This window comes from Rhinolophus hipposideros (assembly GCF_964194185.1).
Source record: "Rhinolophus hipposideros genome assembly, chromosome: 6".
Taxonomy (NCBI): domain Eukaryota; kingdom Metazoa; phylum Chordata; class Mammalia; order Chiroptera; family Rhinolophidae; genus Rhinolophus; species Rhinolophus hipposideros.
The window spans coordinates 738,059-755,393 of NC_138052.1; the positions used below are offsets into that span (position 1 = coordinate 738,059).

Sequence of the window (17,335 nt, forward strand, 5' to 3'; positions counted from 1 at the left end):
AAAAAATCAGTAGATAGGGCTGGGGAGTGTTGAAATGGGGAGTGGGGGAATGGGAAGTGACTGTTAATAAGTACAAGGTTTCCTTTTGGAGTGAAGGAAGTTCTAAACTTAGATTGTTGTGATGGTTGCACAACTCTGTAAATATACTAAAGACCATTAATTTGTATACCTTAAATGAGTGAACTTTATGGTATGTACATTATACTTCAACAAAGCTGGTAAAAAACCCCACAAACTTCGGGTACATTAAAAGCAGATTAGGCATAGCTGAAGAATTAGAGATTGAATAGATTTGAGTAACTCACTTAAATATAGCATCAAGAGACAAATAAATGAGAAATATGAGAGGATGAGCTATAGAGAAAATAAGAAAGTCAAATATAAATCTAATAAAAGTCAAGAAGAGGAGGGATGGAAAAGAAACTGCAGTAAAGGGATAATGACTAAGAACTGTCCCAAATCGTAAGACATGAATCCACATATAGAAGTAGCACAATAATTCCTAAAGAGAATAAAAACGAATCCATCTCCAACCACCTTGTAGTGAGTGTAAAACACAAATAACAAGAAAATCATAAAACAATTAGAAACAACAGATTACTTACAAAGGAACAACATTAAGGCTGTCAGATTTCTTATCAGTAATAGAAGTCACAAGGCAATAGAAAAATAGTATCTTCAAAGTACTCTGGAAAGTGTCTATGTAGAATATAGAATTCTACAACTACTATTCAAAATGAGGGTGAAAGACATGTTTGGCCAAAGACAGAGAATCTTTACCCTCACACTCTAATTCAAAGAACTACCAAAGGAGAATCTTTGTGAACAAGAAAACTGAACCCAGGAGGAAGGAGGGATGCCAAAAGCAACACCGAGCAAATATCATGTTTCCCCCAAAATAAGACTGGGTCTTATATATTTTTCTGAAAATAAGACCGGGTCTTATATAAATTTTTGCTCCAAAAGAGGCATTAGTGCGTATTTTCAGGGAATGTCTTATTTGTTCATGTACAACAATCTACATTTATCCAAATACAGTCATGTCATCTTCTGGAACACTGTCATAACGTACTAAATGCGTCCGTCTAGCTGACGATCTTAACTGGGACTTATTTTCGGGGTGGGTCTTATTTTCGGGGAAACAAGGTAAGTTGGTAAAAACGTAGTAAATCTGTGCACTGACTGTAAAACAACTAATAAATGTGCATGTTTGTGTGTTAAAAGCAGGGTCAAACTGAAGTCCTGGACAACAGTGGCAGGGGGGTGGGGAAGGCATCTCATTAGAATTAAAGCATGCTATGGTCCTTGGATTACTTAGGAGGGAAAGGATTTTATTAAAACAATTAAGCGTTACATTTTAAGGGAAACTTCTAAAAATAAATAGAAGGTATCACTTCCAAAATAGTACAAGGGAGACAAAGGCAAGGAAATACTTGCTCCGCTCCACTGAACACTGGAGAAAGAAAACGGTTAACACAGAAAAGCATGAACAGGAAGCACAATTTCTTTTATTTGTCCCAGTAAGGCGACACCCTGTTGCACCGTTTCTGTATCCTCATGTGTATAAAACAGCACCTGGCACAAAGAAATCCCTCATTAAATGGCAATATGCTCATTGAATTTTCTCCATTTTTATAGGAAAAATTATCACCTCATTTTAAATCTTTGAAAACTAATTAGGTTCAACATTTACCCATTAGTCTAATTGGATGTAACATATCTATGTCCTTTAACCTTTTTAAAATGGGGGTCTTAATATTTTACTTTTAAATGTTGTTTACAAACGTCTTCACCCTTTGCCTGTGTTCTCCGCTATAAATTTTATCAGTCTGTTGAGTAGCTTTTTAGTGATTTTACAGTTCTTAATTTTTGCATAATCAAGTCATTCTATCTTTTTTACTTCTTCCATCACTAAGTTTAGAAAGTACTGTTTTTCAGGTATCTCACAACTTCAGTTGCCTTTGAGCTTGGAGAACTGTTACAATCTCCATCGACAGATGTATCTGGGCTGTGCGTGGCCACAGGCTGGTTCATACACTCAGGAGATAGAGGTTTGTTTGAAAGAACATCAGCCATTGAATCTGGAAAAATCCTGTACCTGGACCACATTTATTAGAACTACAAAAGAGAAATACTGGAAGCCTTAAAAGGTGATGATAACTCTTACATTTATTACTGTTACTACTACTGCTCTGTGAACACACCGTTCATCTTTCTGAAATCCTCTTCAATTTCAATGGCCTGCGGACATTTGTCTTGGGAACTAAAAGCTGTGCTGTCCAATACAGTAGCCACGAGGTGTATGTGACTTTTTAAAAGGAATCAAGTTTAAAATTTAGTTCCAGTCCTACCAGCCTCAGGCACACAGTAGTAGCTACCTGTGGTGAGCAGTTGCCGTAGCAGATGGTGCAGAGTATTTCTTGCTGCACAAGGTGCTGTTGGACAGCTTGTCTTGTCTTTCAGAATCCCCAGGTTCTTCCTGGACTCTTTTCCCCCCACCTCAACCCTATCTCATTGAGTCCTCTCCTCCAATTTTATTATTCCAGGAACATTCTTGTTCTCCTTGCAGCTCCACACTGACCCTTCTGAACATGGAGGCTGCTTTAACTCAACATTTACTAGTATGTACTTGCTAGGTGCCATGCACAGGGAAACAAGGCATACCTAACAAGTCTGAATGTTACTTCACGTCTGGTGGTACTAGCAGCAGGCCTGCCTTCACTGTGCTGTCGCCATTCACCCACCTGCCATCGACAGTGACCAGCCAGGAATCCATTCCCAGACCCACTGCTGACCAAGTTCTGCTTGGGGCCTGCAATCTCCGGAGGCCCATTTTTCATCTCGGGGTCACATGCAGATATTTTTGTCCAGTTAGAGCTCCTTACAGCAACCTGAAGACAGTAACTACATGCATTTCTTCAATACTTTTCACAAGCCAAGTGCAGGTGTAGGTCCTTGATGATAACTGCTTTTATATAACACTAAATTACACCAACGGGAGGGCTAACCTTTGGCCCAGAACTCTCCCCAGGGGCAATTTGAGTATGAACTAAATATTAAGTATCAGGAAATCTTTGCCAATGTTCCTAAGACTAATAGTGCCTGCAGGGGAAAGTCAGTTTTAAAATGCATGTGTTGAATATTTCAATGAAGTGCCATGCTGTCTGCTCTCAAATACTTCCTAGAAAAACAGATAAAGCAAATATTACAAGTGTTATCTATTAAATATAGGCGATGAACACACAGGTGATCAGTATCTTAGGCTTTCAGTTTTTCTGCATGTTTATAATTTTTCATAATAAAAGTTGAAAAAAGTGTCACACCACCGGAATATCCTGTGGGATTCAGCATTTTTTTCAGTAGTTCGTTACTTTTTAGTGCCTATTACTAAATAGTATTCTACTGTATGGATAGGTCACCTTTTGTTTATCTACTCACCAGTTTGTGGGGATTTGGATTGTTTGTGGCTATTAGGAATAATGCTGCCTTGATTATCTACATACAAACCTTTATGTAGGCTTCATGGTTTTATTAATAAGCTTAAAACATTAATGTTTTTTAAAAATGACTTGTGCTCAGGCCCCATCCAATAATGCTATTTTTGAATCCTCAAGTTCAATAAATTTCAAAAAGACCATAATGATTAGAACTTTCAGGAAAGGTTCTCGGGGCCTACCTTTTCCCGCCATCTTGGGGCGTGTGGAGGCCTGCTGGGAACAGAACTTCTAAAACAACAAATATATTTGGAAGGCTGTGGTCCCAGGCTATTTATGCTGGCTATAAGTGGGGTCTCTGGAACCAGAGAGCATACAGCTCTTCTTAAAACTGCAGGTGTTTATGCTGGAGATGAAACTGAATTCTATTTAGGCAAGAGATGTGCTTACAACACAGTGACCCCTGGTGGCAAAGCAGACAAAGCCAGAGTAATCTGGATAAAGGCAACACTTGCTCATGGAAGCAGGGGCATGGTTTGTGCTAAACTCCGAAGCACCCTTACTGCTAAGGCCACTGGACACAGAATCTGTGTAATGCTGCACCCCTCAAGGAGTTAAACTTATTGAAAAGTAAGTAAAGTGGATTTGTTGTCTTGTTAAAAAAAAAAAAGAAAAAGGTGAGGGTTTGACAACATGGTACCTTTTTTTTTATTGGGGAAGGGGAATAGGATTTTATTGAGGAACAGTGTGCACTTCCAAGACTAACATGGTATCTTCTTATTTTGTTTCAATGTGTCCCCCAATTCTGTTTTGGCAAAATAGCACAGTAAGCCTGCACAAATGTTTCAGAGATGATTAAAGGGTTTGCAGGGACTCCTGATGACTAAACAGGGAGCTGCTATCCAGGACTGTGGAGAACAAGGTCCAGCAGAACGCGTTCTCTAGGCTGAGTCTAGAACACAGCGTGAGGTTGTTTTTACAAGTACTTCCCCAGTAGGAGTTATTTTTACAGAACCTGCTCCTAATCATCGTACTATCACTTCCTAGTGCCTAACTATATCCAGGCCACTTTACACACTTTCGGACTCTTTCCGCTCACGGACTCCTGGCGCCCAGAGTCGTGAAGATGGTGGCCCTGCACTGCTCTCGCCAGGCACCATACGCACCGGGGCTATAACTAACGTCAGTCGTCCAGGTCTGTTCTCGCTACCTACCGCTTGGTGCCACACACACAGGGACCTGCCTCTCTTAAACAATAATTTGCACACTTGAGGAGGAAGCGATTTGGTTTGTTTTCATAGTCTCGTACCAGTACCAGTCGATATGATACCAGTGGGCTGTACCTTCTCAAAATATCTATGGAATATACTATCATTATCTACATTTCACAACTGAGAACACTGATAAGTCTCAAAGAAGTGAAGTTGCCCAAGGATGGAAAGATTATTTCCTTCAATTTTTTGAAGGAAATAATTGTTATTTCTTTCAAATATTGATCAATAAGAATACTGGTCACTTAGAAACCATGTCATTTCAGAAATTGACAGAATTTGTAAAAAGAATATTTTATTTTTGCCTTAGCCAGCAGCTGGCATAAAACTATTCTGATTTTTAAAGCCAGCTTTGTTCTTCCCTCAACTCTTTCCACGGATCAAGAATTCATTTACAGCCAACAAGTATTCCAAAGAAAAATTCCCAAATTGTAAAGAAAACAGGCATACTTCCCTTCAGATAAAAACAAAGTTAGAATGTTTAGTGATTAATCTGTTTCCCCGAATTTGCCTCAGCTCGAGTGACTTCAGTGCAGTGACTCGGGAAGGGACAGGCTCCCTCCTTCCAAATCACCCCCACCACAGAACACCTGTTGCCAAGCAGCAAGGCAGAGGTTGGGACAGGATGCCACATACAGGAAGACTTTGGTGCATTCATATCTCCACTTCGGCTTATGAAGGAAAAAATCTTAACTTGGCAGTGACAGAATATTTTAGGATCACATACTCCAAATCTGCATTCTGTGACAGTCCAAAAAAACAGGCAAAATTGCTGTCTACATTAAGTCCATGGCCCCCCAGTACTTAGCAGTTATCCTCAGCTGTGACTGCTCTCCATGGTGAGCTGCTTCCGTCTCCTGGGCTAAGCAAATGACCCCAAGGCTCTCTCACGGTTATTAACACTAGCATCCCTTTTTAAAGAATTTCAAACAATCATACACGTCTGGTTTAAGTCTTCCTTTTGCATTTAAATAAGACTGGTTTCCCATACCAGTTTTATATGTTCTAGGATAGTTTCAAAAACTATAAACACATTGAAGTTAAAATATAAAATATTAGGAATCAAAAATAACACGGGCCCAAAACCATGGAATGAGGTAGTCAGCGGTGTGGCTTAAGAAGCCCCAGTGTCTTCAGTGACGGTAGAATTTCTGTGCAGGTCAGCCCCGATCCTCGGCGACAGTGGCGCTGTGCTGGGGATGTGGTTCCCTCGGCAGCAGACTGACGTCTGGAGATTAATACTGAAAGCTACGCTTGGTCTGGATATCATCAAGAATCTGCTGTAGCTCCTCATCCTCAAACCGTCCCTCCAGGCTACAAGAAGAAACCGAAGGAAACAGGGCCTTAGCGAACGACACGTGCCCTACACGCTTCCTTTGTGCACGCTAATATTTGAGCACCACGTACCCACATCCCCACTTACTTCTAAACAGACACTGCTACCTTTCAACTATATTTCTTTCCTTTTAAAAACATTACGAAGTATTTCAAACATCTAAAAAGTACAGAAAATAAGTTAACAGTCATCCCTACTTGATTCAGATTTCTTTAGTAAACACAACAGGAACTGATGCCTCTGTGTATACACCCCATCCTAACGAAAATAAGACCCAGACGGACAATCAGCTCTAATGCACCTTTTGGAGCAAAAATTAATATAAGACCCAATCTTACATTATATAAGACCCAGTATTTATTTTATTATATATTATATTATGTTATATTATATATTATATAAGACCGGGTCTTACTTTACTATATAGTTTTACTAATATTTTACTATATAGTAAAATAAGACCTGGTCTTACATAACATATAACATATTAATATAATAGACTGTAATATATTATAGTAAAATAAGACCGAGTCTTATACTAATTTTCGTTCCAAAAGACACATTAGAGCTGATTGTCTGGCTAGGTCTTATTTTTGGGGAAACATGGTGGTACGTTCCCCTCCTCTACTCCACAAGTAACCACTATCCTAAATTTGGTATTTATCATTCCTATGCATATTTTAATACTTACTACATGTATCTATAAGCAATATGCAGCAATGCTTTTAAACTTTATAAGAAATGGCATCATACTGTATGTATCTGGCAGCAATTTTTTCGCTCACAATTCATTTCGGCATTTGTTGACATTCTTCCATGTTGTCCTAGCTTATTAGTTTTTTCACTGCTATATAATAAACACTGTATGCTCATATAATGATTCATTTACCCAGTCTCCTATTGACTGACAGACTTCTGTCAGTTACTGCTATCACTAACAATGCAGCAGTGAATACTGGAACACGTGTTCTTTGAAACTGTGAGTGGCTCTCGGCATGTATCCAGGAATGGAGTTTTGGGTTGTGGGCTTTGTGCATCTGTAACTTTACCAGGTGTAGCCAAATTGCTCTCCAAAGTGCCTGTACTAATCTGCACCCCACCATCAGTGTATTAGAGTTTCAACTGTTCTACATTTTTGCTGCCAGTTGGTACGCTATAAAATCTTCATTCTTACACTGTTAAAAAAGGCACTTTCATTCAATGTTGGCATCTATCCAGATTTTAAATGCACACGTCTTTCAGACACAGTCATACTACTTGTAGGAATTCGTATCCAATACACATTGAACTTCTCCCCGCCACTCACCTTGGGATTAGAGCCTTGGATTCCTCAGCAGTCTCTGGACAAAGGTTGGCCAAACAGGCCAACTCAAACTTATGAAGCTTCTTCTGAAGCAACAAGCTGATCATGGGGGGAAAAAAACATCAAAAAATTATGAATAAGAAAAAGGAGATCACGTGCAGGAAGGAAGAGAAACAGTAAAGCACCTGCAATCTTTCCATTCTGGTCAGAGCGCTGCCAAATCCCTCTTCCACACTCGCTGGAGAACAGGAAGTTACAACACCAGCCACACAATCAAGTAAGACAGCAATTCCGGCAGAGAACCCCTGCTACTGTGACTTTTAAGAAACCTATATACCTCAGGGACTATACAGTCTTCCCCTAGGAATTTGTTTTGTTGCTCTCTGCTCTTCCTACCACTCTTCCTTGCTTCCCTTGTTAGTAATTTTATGTCATACACATGATGTTAGATGTCCCTAATCTATTAGGTATTTGATTTAGAGGAAATTCTTTTACCAAAATAAATAAATACAGGATTACCTTAGTACAAATATATGTATAACCTGTATCTTATTTTAAATGTACTTCTAGTTCAAACTATATAAAAGAACACTGTCAATACAAATCATGTCTCGGACTTTCATTCCTCTACCTCTGAAAATAGAACTCATTCATGGTAAATGTGATTTCAGAGAGGACTGTAATTATCTGTTCAAAAACAACACTTACTGTGCTTATTACTCATTATAAGCATATTAATGTACAAAATTTAGAAAATACAGACAGACAGAAAAATGAAAGCTATCCACACTGACACCTAAACAAAATCAACATTACCATCTAAGTATATACCATTCCAAATATGTTTTAGAATATAAACTCACCCCTTCTTTTTTGTAACTCTTTGTCTTTTAACAAAAGTACGAGTATTTTCATTTTGTACAGCAAATACAGTAAACTCAGTCACATGGGAAGAAGTTCATAATGTAACATATGTATGTGGAGGGATCTGTTGTAAAATGAACACATGCTCATTTACAAACAATACCAAAAAGTATCAGTAAGGTGAACATAACCTGAAATCCTACCTATAAATAACCAGTATTAACATTTTCATGGAGATTCCCTTCTCTTCCTCTTTCTGTAACATTTTTAAAATAAAAGGAATTATACCAAACGTTATTCCGTAACTAGCCTTTTTGTCACTCGATAATATGGTAGCTGTTTTCCATGTTAGTACACACAGCCCTACCCAAAGCAGCCCATTCTGCTGAAAGTTTGTGCCATAAGTTATACATCAGATTTCCTGTGTCGAACATTTCAGTTACTTCCAGTTATTCACCATTTTAAGTAATGCTTTTTGAACATCACTGTAAATGCATACTTCTCTGTGCACTTGATCAATTACTGTGTTTTAAAAATAAACTCCTGGAAGTAGAATCAGTCAAAAGATAGACTCTCTGGAAGGCTTTTCAGAGACAGTGGCCTAAAATGGCTTTCTCAGTATACACTTCCACCAGCAATACATGACAGTGCTCACTCCCCCTATTTATTACACTAGGTTTCCCCTTCTTTTTAAATCTACTTAGCTATTTTACCATTTATTTGACTTCCTTAAAGATGAACATTATTTCATGTGATTTACATAGCCATTTCAAGTTCAAAATGTCAGTTTGCCCCCAATTAACATATATATTTAGTGCCATTCTAAATCTTCAAGGGAATGAGCAGGGGAGCTGAATAAAATGATCTTAAATTTGTAAGGTTGAGCCATAATCTGGGTGTTATTTAAGGATATTAATCCTTTCCCAGTTTTTTAATACTTTTTAAAATCGTATTAGCATTAAAATTTTTCCGGAAAGTTGGATTTCCAAAAGGAAAATTTTAGTTGCCAAATATTTCAGAAATGCAATAAAGCACTACATGTATGTAATAAGCTCTTATAAACCAAAAATACTTATGTATATATATTTATATTTATTGGTATGACCTTCACTGAAGTTCTTTTTTCTGGCTGGACATGAGAAACAAGAGTAAGTACACCAACGCTGGCTTTATTTCTTTGTAAGCAATAATTTGAGTCATATGGCATTTTACTTGATATTGGGCAGTTAAAAATATTTATGCAAAGTTATTTACTTATTTCACTATTTAGTGCCTACAATGAGACTGACGCAGTGATGAATCTGACCAAGTTCCTGCCTTCACTAAGCTTACATTCAACTCGTCAATGAAGTCTCTCCACATTTAAAGTCTTGCTAACCATGGCCCAGACAGTATATACCTTCACTTGTGCTAGTACACAGCACTTGTAAGCATCATAGCTTACATCTAAATCCTTAATTTCTTAGGAATTTATTTCGTATAACGTATAGAGTTCAAATTTTGCTTTACAGTATTTCCCCACTAACTTACACTGCCATCTTTACTATGTTGGACTCGTAAAATATAGTAAATTGGTATTTGAATCTGTTCCTAAATTTTCTATCCTGTTCCAATGAGCTGTCTATTCTCATGCCAGTGTCACTATTTTTATTTTAATTACTGTCTTTTTAATGTATTTTAACATCTTGTAGGACAAAATCCCCTTCATTTTTCTTTTCTTTTAAAGATTTTATTGGGGAAGGGGAACAGGACTTTATTGGGGAACAGTGTGTACTTCCAGGACTTTTTTCCAAGTCAAGTTGTTGTCCTTTCAGTCTTAGTTGTGGAGGGTGCCATTCAGCTTCAAGCTGTTGTCCTTTCAGTCTTAGTTGTGGAGGGCGCAGCTCAGCTCCAGGTCCAGTTGCCGTTGCTAGTTGCAGGGGGCGCAGCCCACCATCCCTTGCGGGACTGGAGGAATGGAATCGGCAACCTTGTGGTTGAGAGCCCACTGGTCCATGTGGGAATCGAACTGGCATCCTTTGGAGTTAGAAGCACGGAGCTCTAACCGCCTGAGCCACTGGGCCGACCCCTCCTTTTTCTTTTTTAAAAAATTTTCTGACAATTCTTACAAATTTAAGATCATTTTATTCAGCTCCCCTGCCCATTCTGTTGAGGATTTAGAATGGCACTAAATATATACGTTAATTTGGGGCAAACTGACATTTTTATAATATAACGACATTTCATTCATGAATTGTAAGTGCACCTTTATTTACTCAAGTTACTGTTCAGGTCCAACAGTTTGTGGTCTCGTATGGAAGCTTCAGGCATTTCCTTCTACTCTTTTTTCCATGCAATCATCCATACTTGTCAGAGCGGGCTATACTTCACGCTCAGTTTTACCATCTTCATTTTCTGCACACCTAACACATGTGAATATCTTCCAATTTCATTCTCTATCACACGTTTTAATGACCCTTAGCAGCCCATCAAATGGACTTTACCGCAACGTATTTAATTACTGTTGAATGTTTAGGTTGCTTTTTTACCTTTGGCTCTTATAAACAGTTCTCTGAAGAATATCTATGTATACACTACATCTTTTGTCCGTCTGCTCTTAGGATAGTACTTCTCCAACATTTTCACCACAGTAGAGCCAACAAGCACTGCTAGGCGACCTGGGGGCACAGGATGAAATAGCTTTCTACAATTGCAGGGTCCTACACCTCATCATTCAATTCAAGAATTCATATACACCTTTTGTTTTCTTCTACAACACGCTGGTATCTACTTGCTTTAGTATAGAGAAGACTTAACTTACCTACCATCAAGTAGACCTGATCCAGGAAGATGGGTGGTCACCCCAGGGTCTCCTGTCTGCCTCAGTGCACCACTGCCTCCCAGGGCACAGCCAACCCAATTTGAAAAGCAGTGTCTTGGGGAAAAATGCTCAAAGCTGGTCTCTTTTTGATTTTGAAAGGTAAAGCAAAGACCCAGAGAGAAGGCTCCTCACTTATATTTATCAACGTATAAAGAACTCTAAGATTATAGATGATGTAATACAGAATTGTACACCTGAAATCTATGTAATTTTACTAACAACTGTCACCCCAAAAAATTAAAAAAAAAAAAAGAGCTCTAAGACATTTCAGGTGAATAGTAAATAAGCCCACTTTATTTTTTAAAAGAAAACCACCCCACAGAACAATGTAATGTGTTTTTTATAGCCATATATACAAACAAATGAATGCATGGAAAAAGATCAGAAGGGCAAACAACCAATTGTCAACAGCAGTTACTGTGCAGGGAAATAACTGGGATTTGGGGTATGGGAGAAGGCGGCTAAAGAAGAATTTGGCATTATTAGCAATTTTTAAATTTTTGACAAAGAAATTATTTTACACACTTGAATCCTAGAGATGATGTGGTGGGTCGGGAGGAAACAGCATTCTACCTGCAAAAGGCCAATAGTGTGGATTAATAAAAGCTTTCTTTTAGCACTCACCTGCGGACACTGGCAATGGTTTCTCTGTTTTTGAAACGACTGAAACGGGCTGTGTAGTTTAAAGTTTTCATGAAGACCTCAGAAAGCTCCTGCTCATCCTCGGCACTCTCGTTCTGCTGCTTTCGATGCTCCAGAAGCATATGAACTTCTGAATTGAGAAGAGTCTCAGCCGTTTCAAACTCTATTTGTGAGAAGCATAAATGCCAGCTGAAAATATTCCTTCAAAACTCAGCTTCCAAATGTTAATTTTTGCCTTTGAGACTAACACAAATCTCTGTCCCTGTAGAAATCAGAGGCTTCCTATCTCATGACTTTATCTTTAACCAGACTTGTATACCACAAGGCACAATGGAGCTCATGAGACACTAAAATTGAGCTCATTTGGGCTCAACAGTTTCTGACATCAAAGAACCTGACCTAGACATGCTATTAAATAACGACACAGCATTATCCTAATAAGGCCAGTTACTGATTTCAAAATGGAGCATAACCGACAATTATTTCTCTCACTTGCATGAGCTCATAATCTTTTTATTTCCATAACTAGTATTATATTCTCAATATTTCTGACTTTTGTAAAATTTAAGTATAGTTGGTATACAATATTGTATTACTTATATTAATTTCAGGTGTACAATACAGTGATTCAACATTTTTATACCTTACAATGTGGCCACCCACTAATTCTAGTAATCATATCCCCATGCAAACTTATCATGATATTATTGACGATATCCCCCTCCCCTCTGGCAACCATCCCTTTGGTCTTTTTGTTTTGTTTTGTTTTGTTTGTTCATTTGTTTTACTAGATTCCAGATATAGGTGAGATCATATGGTATTTGCCTTTCTCAATCTAACTTATTTCACTTAGCACAATATCCTCAAGGTTCATCCATGTTGTCACAAATGGCGAGATTTCATTCTTCTTTTATTGCTGTGTAATATTCTATTGTGTGTGTGTGTATACACACCACGCCTTCTTTATCCCATCATCTATTGATGGATACCCAGGTAGCTTCCATAATTTGGCTATTGCAAATAACACTGCAATGAATATAGGGCTGCATTTGTATTTTCAAATTAGTGTTTTTGCTTTCTTCAGATGAATACCTAGAGTGAAATTGCTGGGTCATATGGTAATCCTATTCTTAATTTTTTGAGGAACCTCCATACTGTTTTCCATAGTGGCTGCACCAATCTACATTCCCACCAACAGTACACAAGGGTTCCCTTTTCTCCACATCCTCGCCAATATTCCTTGTTTGTTGACTTTTTACTAACAGCCATTCTTAGAGGTGTGAGGTGATAACTCATTATAGTTACGATTTGCGTTTCCCTGATGATTAGTGATGCTGAGCATCTTTTCATGTCTGCTGGCTGTCTGTATGTCTTCTGCTCATTTTCTGATTGAATTATTTATTTCTTTGTCATTGAGCTATACTAGCTCCTTACGCATTTTGGATCTCAACCCCTTATCGGATATATCATTTGTGAATATACTCTCAATTTTAAGAATTATTACGTTAGGGAGGGCTAAGCATGTTAAAACACATATTAATAATGTACCCCAAATTCTATTTTTGCATGTGCACAAATCTATTATTTACTCATAGGCCCAGGTCACTGCCTATTATGTACTAGGAACTGGGCTTGCAACTAGAAGCCCTTACCCTCTACATTTCATTGTCAAAGGCCGTTTATCAGTTAGACCCAATTCAAATATTTACCATGATGCAAATCTCTTGCCCTTGACTCTTTTGAAATAATCCTCTGGACCAGTAAGAACACCTATGAAAGCAACCTTTAAAAACTAAATTTAAAAGAGAAAAAGAAACCCTTGGCTCCTTTCCAATAATATATGGCAGCCCTTTCCTATATTTTCAGGATAACATCATTAAAAATGCTATCATCTCCTTGGAAAAATCATTATCTCCCTCACATTCCCATAGGATCATGTATTCCTAATACTTATCACCAAGTATTAGAGCTGGATTTTATCTGCCTTTCCCTTATCAGTGACTTCCCCCAGAGTAAAAGTGTGCATTCATGTTTACACTCCTACACTGATGAAGAGGAAGCTACAGTGAGAAAAATCCTATTTGACATTTACATGTGATACAGGTATGTTTCCTACTGGTGACATCACAGACATCAGAGCAATGCCTTCCATTTCCTGGGCCAGGGCACAAGAGCGTGCCTCTCCTTTCACAACTGTTGGTGTGTATGTGGGGGGGGGGGGTGAGGAGGGTGTAAGGAGAAAACTATTTTTATTTGAAAGGTTCTCATTGCTAATGAATATAACAGGCACACAAAAGCTATTTTCTACTTCAGGGCAGCACGGTTTGAATGAGAGGAAGCTCAGAGTTGATTCCAACCCAACCCTCTGAGGTGGTGTACAGGTGAAGAAACTACGGCCCCAGAGCAATGAGTGCAGAAGGCATTAAGTATCAGGAGGTATGACCCCTAGTCTCTGAAGTGAGAAGAGCAAATGACATAAGGGGGATAAATGCAGCAGCATTTAGTGGGTGGGTCTCAGCTTCTCAGGCTGCGGCATTAATACAGCCTTAGAACATGGAAATTAAGAGGCTAAACAAGTTACTACTACTCATTGCCTCCACGTTTATTATAGCTGTTGGTGTTTTTAAGGCTTCTGGAAAATCAAAGTTAGAGATGTCTCCCCTTCTGCACTAAAGAAATGTACCTGTGAAATATAATGGGATGGAGCTCAGGACACCAGGAGACTAGTCACCTGTTCCTTCCATAGATGATTAGATAAAGAAGATGTGGTATATATACACAATGGAATATTACTCTGCTATAAAAAAGATGAAATAGTGCCGTTTGCGACCACATGGATGGATCCTGAGATCACTGTATCGTGCTAAGTGAAGTAAGTCAGACAGAAAAGGTCTCTCATATGTGGGATATAAAACCAAAAGCAACAAAGGAACAAGAGAAACAAACAAGAACTCATAGACACAGACAACAGTTTAGTGGTTACCAGAGGTTAAGGGGGAAGAGAGGTGATAGATGAGGGCAAAGGGGGTCAAATATATGGTGACGGAAGGAGAACTGACTCTGGCTGGTGAACACACAATGGGGTATAGAGATGATGTAATACAGAATTGTACACCTGAAACCTATGTAATTTTTCTAACCACTGTCACCCCAATAAATTTTTAAAAAAAGTACTCAGAAGCTTTCAGTGGTCTTCTCCATTCTTAGCCCTTCAACTAATTACACGTTTGCTTACTTTCCATCCTACAGCAAAGGCTTTCTCTAAGTACTTACTGTTGTTCCTATATATCTACATATATTCTAAAACACATAAACTTTACATGCCTGTATCAGCTGAGAAGAGATAAGAGATGTTCAGAACTCTGACACATTGTTAACTGATAGGATCTAATTATCCCCAATTCAATAAAATTTTCATGAGTACCAGATGCTACCTGATTTTATCTAAACAAGTATTTTTGAGGTTAAAAGAAAACACTAAGTAAAAAGTACCTACACAAAACCCATATACAAAATACTGGTTTAATTTATCATGAAATTAAGAAAACCATTTCCTTCTTAGTTATTACACCTTGAAAAAGAAACAAATGTGTATTTTCATTATGCTAAAAACTTCCATGAAGCTATCCTATGGAAATATTTGCACTTGAGTCTATGAAATAAAAAATTGGAAACAACCTGTATGTATGTCTAATCAATAGATAAATAGTATTATGGTCCAACCTTAAGTACTAATATCTGGAGCTTTAGAAGAATAGGACTTTTCTATACAATATACCATCAAAAATTTTTAAAGCTGTAAGATTTCTATAGCATAATCCCATTTTTGAAAAAAGTGTATGTGTATATGTATATATTTATGAATAAGCGTAAAAATTCGTTTGGAAGGATAAGCAGTAACCCGTTAAGTTTCCAACGGGAGAAAGGGTGCTGCATTTCACATTGTATTGTGGATATAATTTTTAAAACAGGAGGATATTGTTAATGTTCCCCCGTTTACTTTGTAATCAGTATCTGTAGGATGCAAGAGTTTAAAATCTGAAGTTTTCTCCTTACTTTGGGTTTCTAAATTACAAATAAGGGACATCACAATGCAGACAAGGCTCCCTAACAGCAAAATGTGCTTTAGCTGCTGCCATCTGAGTAGGATTCTCCCCTGGACCGCTTTCTAGCCGGGCTCCTCCGAGCCCTCTTCCCGACCAGGCCTCCATTTTGGCCCCTAAAGGCTTGATTAAAACATTAACGTGATCTCTAACAGCTCAAGGCTGTATCCCTAGGATGACCTTAGCTCCCCTGAAGAGCCGGCCTGTGAAAACTGGACGCAGCCCAAAGCAGGGAGTTTGTTCCAGCCGCCAGCGGGCGGGCAGCGGGACGGTCGGAGCGTAACTCGCGGAGCTGCAGCCGACAAACCCGCCCGGCTTCAAAGCAGCAGGCGGCCCCCGCCTCCCCGTCGGGCCCCCGCCCCGCCCCCCGCCCCGCCCCGCCCCCCGCCCCGCCCCGCCCGAGCCTCTCGAGCCCCCGCGCCCCGCTCGGTCGCCTCTCCGCCAACGAGGCTGAGCTCAGTGCACGCGGGCTCCTCTCCCCGTCGCAGCTGCACACTGCCGACCGCACTTCGTACGGACCGCCTTCACCGCTGTCCGCTTTGCCGTGGACGCGTCTCTCGGGCACTCGCAGTCTCTCCGAGGAAACGACCCCCTGAGCCAAGGAGCCGCAGCCGCCCGGGCCCTCCAGGTCCGCAGGCGCCGCCCCCGCCGGGCCTCGGGGCAACGCCAGGCCTGCGGCGGCCAGGCGGAACGGCGGGACAGTCGCGCGGCCCCCGGTCTCACCTTTCGGAAAGATGAGCTGAGAGGCGTCCTCCTCGACGTCGCCGGCCAGCGCGTCGCTGCCACCCGCCGCCATCGCCGAGCCGCGCGCCGCCACCCGCGCCGCCGGAAGCGGAAGCGTGGGGCCCCGGTGCGGCCACGTCCGGGGCGTGGCGGGGGCGCGGCGGGGGCGGGGCCAGGAAGCTGCGAGGGGCGGGGCTGTGCCGCGCGGCCCGGAGCGGGTCCCTGGACGGTTTTGAGCGTCCGCTTCTCACCTGTGAAACGCGGGTAAGGACACCTGCTTCCCAGTGGGGAGGGGTGGGCTGGATGACATGCAGGAATGCGCCGGCTGGCCCCAGGAACTCCCCGTTGAAAGGATACCGGGTCGGTGACCTCGAAAACGTACCGGGGAATTTCTTCCAATGCCTTACGCATTTTAAATTTTCGATTGACGTGTACTGGATTATTCTGATACTTCTGAGCACGTGGACAGTGATTTTGAGAGGCCTTTAATGTCTGTTGGAGCACTTGGATTACACATAGAAAAGTAAGCAAATGAAAATTGATGTTTTTTCAAATTCAGAGAAAACAAGATTGTAAAATAAAGGACATAATTATAGTGCATTACTTCTCTCAGTAGTGAGCAGTGTTTAGGTATCATGTAAGCTCTGTTCAAATGAAAAATAAACCACACAAGAATATGTACCTTGTATTCCTTTACTTTATAGTTTTTACAAAATTAATTTGCTTTGTATGTGTATTTCTAGAAGAAATGTATTGGGTATGTCGATGCAAGAATGTCTAGCCTAAGAAAGTCTTATAA

General features: G+C 40.0%; 1 protein-coding gene across 1 annotated transcript; it reads right to left on the bottom strand.

The window, feature by feature from the left end:
• Nucleotides 1–1,310: 1,310 nt before the first annotated feature.
• POLR2D (RNA polymerase II subunit D) lies at nt 1,311–16,642 on the bottom strand. Its single transcript, XM_081052751.1, has 4 exons — nt 16,537–16,642; nt 11,693–11,873; nt 7,348–7,443; nt 1,311–6,019 (listed from the first exon to the last, which is right to left on the bottom strand). Exons 1-4 carry the CDS (start codon nt 16,607–16,609, stop codon nt 5,941–5,943), a joined length of 429 nt encoding a protein of 142 aa, XP_080908877.1. The 5' UTR covers nt 16,610–16,642; the 3' UTR covers nt 1,311–5,940.
• Between the last annotated feature and the right edge of the window lie 693 nt (nt 16,643–17,335).